This window comes from Falco peregrinus, chromosome 9, assembly GCF_023634155.1.
Source record: "Falco peregrinus isolate bFalPer1 chromosome 9, bFalPer1.pri, whole genome shotgun sequence".
Taxonomy (NCBI): domain Eukaryota; kingdom Metazoa; phylum Chordata; class Aves; order Falconiformes; family Falconidae; genus Falco; species Falco peregrinus.
Genome location: NC_073729.1, coordinates 22,750,707 through 22,759,761, shown reverse-complemented (window position 1 = coordinate 22,759,761; position 9,055 = coordinate 22,750,707). Strand labels below are relative to the sequence as shown.

Here is a 9,055-nt window from a genome sequence, read left to right as displayed (position 1 = left end):
GGGTGCCGGGGTGTGGGGGTGCCTGGGTGCGGGACCGGGCTCGCTGCCGCTAGAGGCGGCCCCGCGGGTCCTCCGCCCGGAGCCGTCGGACATCGCTGCGACACGCGGGCTGGCAAGGCTGTGGGCGGGGCTGTGGGCACCGCCAATGGCAGGCGAGCCCGCGGCCGCGGTGGGCGGAGCCTCGCCGTAGCAACCCGCCGAGTTGCCCCTCCCCCTAGCAACCGCCGCCGCTCCCTGCGCGCCTCGCTCTGCCCGCGGCCGCCCAGCGGCGCTCGCCGCCGCCGCCGTGACGCGCGCGTGACGCCAGCGCGTAGCGTGCGGGTGACGTGCGGTCCCGGGCAGGCGGGCGGGGCCGGTTTGAACGCGGAGGAGACGGGGCGAGAGCGGGGCAGGTAACGGGCCGGGCCGAGGCGCCGAGGCGGCGGCGGGGCGGCGGGCGGCGGGCGGGCGGCCGGGGGGGCGGGCCCGGGCCCGGGGAGCGGCCGGGCGGGGCGGGCCGGCCCGGCGGGCCGTGAGGCGACCGGCGTGAGGCCTGCAGGGCCCGGCCGCGCCTGCCCCGGGCGCGGGGTGCCGCGGGGCCCCGGCGGGAGGCGGCGGAGCGGGGCGCAGCGGCGGGGGCGGTCAGGGCCGGGGGGGCGAGGGCCGCGCCCCACCCGCGGCGGGGCCGTGCGGCGCGGCCGGCCCTGCCCGGCGGCAGCTGCCCGGGGCGGTGCGGCCGGGCGGCGAGCGCGGCGGCTCCGCTTTGTGCCGGCGGGGCCGGGCGGGGGCCGCCCGCTGCGCGCTTCCCCCCCGAGGGACCGCGCGGGGCCGGGGCGCGTTGGGGCCGCGGGGGTGGCGCGGGGGCGCGTGCCGTGCGCGGCCGCGGTTCCTGCCCGCGGAGGCCCGTGCGCGCCCCGGTGAGCCCTGCCCGGGGGGAGCGCGCAGCCGCCGCCTTTGCTTCTGGGATCGGCCGGGGCTCCCGGCTGGGGCAGCGGGGCTGTCCCCGCACCGCCCTGCGCGGGCGGCTGGGCCGTGGCGGCTCCGCGCCAGCCTGGAGCGTGTGGGAGCGCGGCGGTGACAGCCGGTGGCCGTGGCGGCCGGGGCCTTACACCTTCCCTTCTGTCTTTCAGAAAATGGCAGTTAATGTGTATTCTACTTCAGTGACCAGTGATAACTTGAGTCGACATGACATGCTGGCGTGGATCAACGAGTCTCTGCAGCTGACGCTGACGAAGATCGAGCAGCTGTGCTCAGGTAAGGGGGCTCAGGGGAAGCCCCGGTTCGATGGGTACCCTGGTTCTGTGGAGGTGCAGCTGCGCTGGGTGAACTGCCTGTGCTGGCCTTCTATAGCCATGCTGTTGGCTTAATTCCTGGCATCAGCAGGTTCATGGTCAGTGTTACAGTCTGGTTATGGCTACGGTTTTATTGAAATGGTTGTTAGTAACATAAGCATGAGGAAGCGGCTTGTTCTTCTGACTCGCTGCAGTATAGATGCAGTAAGAATGAATGAGGTCAATGTGGGAAAAAAAAAAAAAGACTCTGAGGAGAGGGTGTTTTCCAGTGAGGAAATAAGCATTTACTCTTGATGTATAGAGTAAGTCTTAACAGGCATGGTAACGAACATGAACAAACGTGACTCCTTATGGAAGAGATCTACTAAGAGGGAGGAACTCCTCTTTGGGAAGTTGGGCAGAAGGAGAGGTGTGAGGAAGGTGTACTGGTGACTCTTGGGTTCACCTTCTGGGCTTTGCAACTCCTTATAGTAAAGGAGTGTGTCAGTCTGTGTCAGCCCAGCTGACTTTAGCATGGCTGAATCTTGGATGGAGTTGTAGGCAGAAAAGGGGAAGTGGTTGTGGTACAGAAATGGAATCAAGTGTCATCAGTGGGAGGAGTGTGTGTGTGTGGGAGGAGGCTTGTAAAACTGAATAGCAGGTAATGGTCTATGGGTAAGAGTTGAAAAAAAACCTTAAGGCTAAAAATGCAGCCTTGGTAAAAGATGGTGATTTAGAGAACTGCAGCAGGTAGGTGGAAGGGACTCGGTGAAAAGTGGAAGTGCAGCCCATACAGTGAGTTTGAGATAAGGTGTTGTTCACAGGATGAGAGATGTGGAAATTGGAGGTGGAAAAAAAGGAGGAATAAATTTAGGTTTGGGACTGTCAAGGCAGCCTGTTGCTGAGTCCATGGAAGAAACGTCAACAAAGAATATAGAGAAGCAGAGGACTTACAGTAGACATCTGGCAGGTGTTTGTAGTGGCTTTTGTCTAGTGAGGTGTTGGAGAAGAACTGTAAGGGTGAAGGAACTAAAGATCTACAACCACAGGAGTAAAGGAAATGATAAGGATTGTCTGCTTTCAGATAGGCAGGTTAAAAAACCTGTTGTGTGCAGCATTGACTTATACAGCTGAGAAGTTTTGCTTAGACGTGGTGCAAGTCTTGAATGCTGTGAGAGTTCTGCCTAGAGAAGTGAGGATAATTAATACTGACTCTGCAGAATTTCAGCTCACCTGTTCTCAGGAAAAGCCTGTGAGCTATTGATGTGGCATGTGCAGAGTAATGTCCCTTTCCTGTGTCTGCAAAAATGCTTCATGCCTCTGCAAGTATGGAAGTGGGTTTTGTTGTCTGTCATAGTCATGTGAAAGCAGGAGTTTCCAAGCTTGCTTTTGTTACCTTTGGCAAGGGCAGTAGTGACAGCAGCGATTTGAGGTTGCAGAAATGCACAAAAGATGACCTTTGACTCATAACATGGTCTTTTTTTTTTGTAATGATGCTTATTGCTCTGATTACCAGTAGTTAGCAAACCCCTGATTTCTGGCAATTTACTAATTTTAATTAATTTTGAGTTGGGCACTGGAATTTTTCAGCAAGTGAACTGAAAGACAGTGCAGATCAAATGGCGAATTTTTTTTATTTACACCAGTGGATGAGCAGCAATCTTCTAGGAACAGGTGAAAATGGGAGACCCAAAAGACCCACAAAATAGCCTGACAGAAAGTGAACAATATAGGGCCTTCTGTTACCTGTGGTTGCAATGAATAGACTAGTTTAGGGCAATACCACTATGGTTTACTTCTTGGCCTCACAAAAGCTTGTTGTGTAGCTGTTTGATATTTTAGGTTAAGGTTCCCACTACTCTCCGTGTGCATCTAATTCATTGATATTGATAAGGGAATAACGGTAAGAATGTTGCAATTGTATTATCAGTAGCACGCAGTTGCAGATCACTGCAGAGTGAGGATATAGTTTAAAAATATTTTTTTATTGGGTATGTATATTATATGAAAGCTAATCTATTCTTTGGGGCTGAACTGAATCCTTCTTTTGGTCTTATTACAGTAAGAGCTGAAATGAAGGACATGAACTATTTAAAAGTAATAGAAAGAAACACTGTCTTATTTCAGTTCTTTGATTAAGGCTTGATTTAAATGTAATACAGCTTAATTTGGCCTCTTACCTTTGAGGACACCTTGAATTGTGTGTAGGTTCTGTTTGTAGTAAGTGAATGTATCACTATTTTAATAATGTTTAAATACAGCTTTTAGAATAATTATTTTTTCTAGTTTAGCTTTATTAATGTTGGTAAGAGGATAAGATAGCTTTGATAAGAGATTACATGGCTGTTAGACACCTGTGATATCTCAGATCTGTCTGTATTGATGTCCATGAAGAAAGGAAGGTCAGATTACTCATTTGATTTTTTTTTTTTTCCCCTCTTTGAATTATAGAGGCAGGATTGCTCTTGTTCATTAGAGTTCAAGTCATGAAACCAAAAGTTTGGTTCTGCAGCTTGCTTAAGGATATTTACAGCCATGCTGCACTAAACAAAGGAGAATGAAGGTTCCTGTTTTCTTGCTTTTGATGCCTTTAAGGGGTTGTGTAGCTGAGGAATGAGTCAGGTCAGTTTGCTGATCTGACTGAAAAACAGCTTATGTAGGCTAGTGAGCTGACTTGATTCATCCTGGGATTTGTATTCTTTTCCTTTTGGCAGGTGCTGCGTACTGTCAGTTTATGGACATGCTCTTCCCAGGTTCTGTAGCGCTCAAGAAAGTGAAGTTTCAAGCAAAATTGGAACATGAGTACATTCAAAACTTCAAGGTTCTACAAGCAGGTTTTAAACGAATGGGTGTTGACAAAGTAAGCTGGTTTGTAATTGATTCAAAAGTAGATGGAACATACTTTAAAATTTAGAGCTAAATAAATCTGGGAACAGAGTTTGCTTTTTGTTTGTAAATCTCAAAACTTTTGGTTTTGGTTTGCACTGGTGTCATCACTTGATCAAGGATGCCATCTGCTTTACTCCAGCTAAGGTTAGGTTTCCATTTCTTCATGATGACATGAATTCTTAGATTTTAATTGTGTGCAACTTACGTAGCAGAGGCTAACATTGAAATTCCTATGAGATAAGGTTTACTTAAGCTTCCTATTTGAACCGTCTTTGTACCAGGTATGTTACCATAACCTGCTGGTATGATAGTCCTAAGGACTTCCCATTCCTCTTTACAAGCATGTAGAATCACAGAATTGTTTAGGTTGGAAAAGACTTTTAAGATCATCAAGTCCAACTGTTAACCCAGCACTGCCAAGCCCACCACTAAACCGTGTCCCTGAGCGCCACATCTACACATATTTTTAAATGCCTCCAGGTATTGAAATATGTAATTTTAAGCTAGTGAAAATGAGATCTGTGAAAAAGCTTTTCAGATCAAATGGTAGTTATGCTTACAGAAGGGTGATTTATCTAGGTAATAATTACCGACAGCTTGTTTAGTGTGATGCAGAACACTTCTGTGTTAAAGCTTTTTCCTGTCCTCTAAGAAGGCACCTCATTCAGTGTTGACTGGCAGCTTCAACACACACTGAATCTGTCTTCTGCGTGGGGGAAGGAGCTTGTGCAGTATGTCCAAAACTGGACACGTGCTTTCAAATGCCAAATAATCACATACTGGTAATGGCTCTTGGCCCCAGGTCATGGACTGTCAGCTCATGGCCTACAGACAAGACTTCACAATTTGCTGCATCTTTTTAATAATCTTCAGTTATACTCCTAATTCCAGAGAAATTGTAAGTAGCAGGTCTGTGTGTTAGCGGTCTATGAAATTGGCCAGCAGTCCAGATTCATGAAACCTAGCACTGGATGAGCCAGCTTCACGTTTACAGAAGGAAGTTTTGTGTTGAAACTTGATGTAGCAGAAACCTTGCTGCAGAATTATTTAAATTATGTGGACCCTCACAGTGAAAGCATGATTTGTTTTTAATTCCAGTTATTAGCAAAAATTCTGCTATTTGACATACAGTTATGTTGAAGGAGGATTTTCTTTAGACTGGACAAAGAATTACATTTGCATATCTTCTGAGTGCACTAACTTGAAAACTTTTTATATAAAGAGAGAGAGAGGTTCTTTATCCTTAATATGAATTTGACTTTTTTCCTTCCAGATAATTCCTGTGGACAAACTAGTGAAAGGAAAATTTCAGGACAACTTTGAATTTGTTCAGTGGTTCAAAAAATTTTTTGATGCAAACTATGATGGGAAGGAGTATGATCCTGTTGCTGCTCGACAAGGCCAAGAGACGGTAGCACCGAACCTTGTTGCTCCAGTTGTGAACAAACCCAAGAAATCTCTCAGTTCTAGCAGTGCAGGTAGAGAATATAGTTAAAAAGATTATCTAGATCATTAAAAACTCTGGGGAAAGTAAGATTGGGTTGCTATTTAAGATCAGTGTGTGAAATTGTAGTATTTTGCATCTTGTTTCAGAGGTGCTAGGCCTCAAACACTGAGTCATCCTGTAGTAGCCAGTTATCTGGAAGCTACAGAAAGAACAACCTTTAAAAGAGAAAGTGGCAAGGATCGGTGCCGACACATGCGAAATAATAATAAAAAAAAAGAAGACATGTCACATGGAGTCAGGAAGAAGGAAGGAACATGTCTTCAAATTCTTAACTGCCTAAGCATGTTTGGAAGGGGGTTAGTACCTTTCTAGGAGGAATAAAGATGTTCTGAGAGGAGCTAACACTGAATTAATCTTGCAGCCCCACAGAGGCCCATTGTTACACAAAGGACCGCAGCAACCCCGAAAACTGGTACTGGAATGGTCAAAAAGGCTGGGGGAGATGACGAATCAGCAGGATTGATTGAGCAGGTGTGTTGGCCAGAATGGCACTGTGCTGACCTGTGCTTTATAGATTTATGTGCAGGTTTTTTCTTTTTTTTTTTTTTTAATAGCTTGAAATGACTGGGTCAGGCAGATGGAAGAAAATGATCTGAATCTAGTAAGCTCATTTAAAATCACTTAATCGGAAGCCTTCATTATAATGGTCTTGCTTTCCTGATAGGAGCGAAACCCTTTCTGCAGTACATGAGTACCCCCGGACATTTAAACCTAATATGTGCCATATCATGCATAGCATTGTTTTTAAGTATTTCCACAGCTGTGTTGCAGCTATCACAGCATTCCAACTGAGCTATGAGCAGCTGCTACTTCACTGAAATACTGAATGTAATACAACTAAAACTGCCATCAGTGTGAGCGTTGTCTTGAAAAAATGTCTTGGCAAAGAAAACTGCAGGGTTAGTGCTTTACCTATTTCATGTAATAACCCTTTAGAATTTCCAAGTGGTATCACTTGTGTTGGACTGGGTGTTTGTTGTGGCAATAATATTACAATTTGAGAAATACAGCTTTTCCTCCTCTCACAGTCCCCCTTCCCACCCCATCTTGGTTATCTTTGAAGTGCTTTGCATATTAACACCCTTCTGAGATGTTCGGGGAGCCTGCCTTTTCGATAGATACTACTGAATTCTGTCTTTGGTGGATAAATTATTATTGGTGCCTTTTGGCAGATCAATGTATTGAAACTTACTGTTGAAGATCTGGAGAAGGAGAGAGACTTCTACTTTGGCAAATTGAGGAACATTGAATTGATCTGCCAGGAGAATGAAGGGGAGAATGATCCAGTGTTGCAGAGGATTGTGGAAATTCTTTATGCCACAGATGTAAGTAATCTGGTATAAATTATATTGCATAGGTCCTCCCTCCCCTTGTAATTGGAAGCTGGTTTGCTTTCCAGGGGCTCTGTCTATTTCTACATTATTATTTTTTTTCTTTAGGTTTATGGCCTAGCTTTTTCCTGTAATAAAGGAACAGATAACATAATTATAGTCAGGCAGCAAACAAGGTTAGCCTTTCATGAAGGCTAACATGTAACAAATAGATCAAAGCTGAGGAAAATAACTCTTCTGGTAGTATGTCTTGACGCTGTAAATGGTGTCTTAAGGGTATTTATCCTGAGTAAAAGGAGGGGAAAAAAAAAAGAGCATACAGAGTAGCCAGGAACTGGTTTGACATCAGATATTCATTAAAGCACTTGTTTTATTCCCCTTCAGGAAGGCTTTGTGATACCTGACGAAGGAGCACCGCAGGAGGAACAAGAAGAGTATTAACAGACCACATACTGTACCAGCAGAGCAGCAACATCAGAATTCTTTGCCCCAGATCATGTGCTTAACTGTAAAATACTCCACTTTATTCTTAGAGGACTCACTGGTTTCCTTTCATAAGCAAAAAAGTACCTCTTCTTAAAGTGCACTTTGCGGAAGTTTCACTTTTGACAGTGGGTTTGAGTTAGGAGCTCTTTCTCACTTCGTAGCAGAGCAGTATTCACATCTAGGTGGTATATTTAGGGAGCAAGAGGCTGAATATTTGGAACTTGTTGCAGAATGGTTTGCTGGTAAAACACTGGTTTGTGGGAAGACTCTTTTTGTATCTAAGGTGGTGTGTAGTAGAGAAATTAAAGACTCTGACTCACAGAAAGATTGAGTTAATGTGAAATTGCAGCACAGAAATTATAATAAAATGCCTTAAGAGTATTTAAAATATGCTTCCATATGCCAAATTGAAGTAATGTGACAGGAGATTTTATGTGCTTCATATTGGGGGTAGACGTTTGTTTAACTCCATTCACTGCTGTCTGAGAGGCCTTGCATGGCAATCTCACTTTGTCAGCAAGTGCTCAAAAGGGGCTATTAAAACAAAACTCCATTCCTATGTAAAGCTGCTTACTAAGTGATTAGTTCTCGATGAAATAGGCCTTAATGTTGCCTGTCACAAGATTAGAGGGAGTATGAACAGCTGAGACACATAAATTACCTTGAAGAGTGCTAAATCCTTTTTCTGTGGCATTGTGGCTAATGACTTTGCCAAAATGTACTGTGTTTTCTGTAAGAAAAAAACAACAAAAAAAGCAAAGGGCATCTAGTCTTACTGCCTAAAATGTTCTTCAGAAGTAATTTTCCTTTCTGGCTCTTGTTTCTATTTGTCCTGTTTCTCTATTTTTGTTGCTATGATTTTGGTCTCTTACTTGTTCCTTTCTCTTTGCCATCCCAAGAAATGCTGATCAAATCCAACAGTTGTAACAGGACTTGCACTGTGCAACTGTCTTAGAATGAAAGTGAATTGAGCATGAGGATGATGATTTTTCTGTTTCTGTGTTTGTTTTTTTTTTTTTTTTTTTTTTCCCTTTCAGACCAGGGCATATCTAATAATACTTGCCAGTTCAGTAGTCTTCTGGGGTAAAAACTAAAAGATGCTGGCTAACAGAGCTAATGTTATTGCAGAAAATACAGTACTGAGACTAACTTAAATATTAATATTTAAAGTACTTTCTTTAACTGTCCTTTTTTGCTATCATGCCCCTCATTACTGTTGTGTTTGGCAAGATCCTGCAAGACTTCTGATTCCCCTTCACTACTGAGATTGATCAGTCCTGTTGTGCTTGTATTCATTTGTTCCTGGTGGTAGCTTGTCCTAAAATGTGTGTAGGAGAGCATTTTATGGTAATTGTTGTGTAGTGCATGAATCTTTGTGAAATTCAGAGAAAAACCCAAATTCAGTGAATGCCAAAAATGCAAGTATTTAGCCATTGTTTAAAATTGCAGTGGTGCTATTTCTCTTGTGGCCTTTTAGACTTTTGTTGCCCTAAAACTCCATTTACTGAGAAACCATATTTGACTTGGATTTTTCTTGACAGGGTTTTTCTATTTTAAGCAGTTTCTAAATAAAGTTCTGTATTTCAAGAGTG

General features: G+C 44.8%; 1 protein-coding gene across 1 annotated transcript; it reads left to right on the top strand.

The window, feature by feature from the left end:
- The first annotated feature begins 243 nt into the window (after positions 1 to 243).
- MAPRE1 (microtubule associated protein RP/EB family member 1) lies at positions 244 to 9,055 on the top strand. The gene is made up of 7 exons (XM_055814252.1): positions 244 to 392; positions 1,110 to 1,233; positions 3,965 to 4,110; positions 5,413 to 5,617; positions 6,008 to 6,117; positions 6,819 to 6,971; positions 7,362 to 9,055. Exons 2-7 carry the CDS (start codon positions 1,113 to 1,115, stop codon positions 7,416 to 7,418), a joined length of 792 nt encoding a protein of 263 aa, XP_055670227.1. The 5' UTR covers positions 244 to 392; positions 1,110 to 1,112; the 3' UTR covers positions 7,419 to 9,055.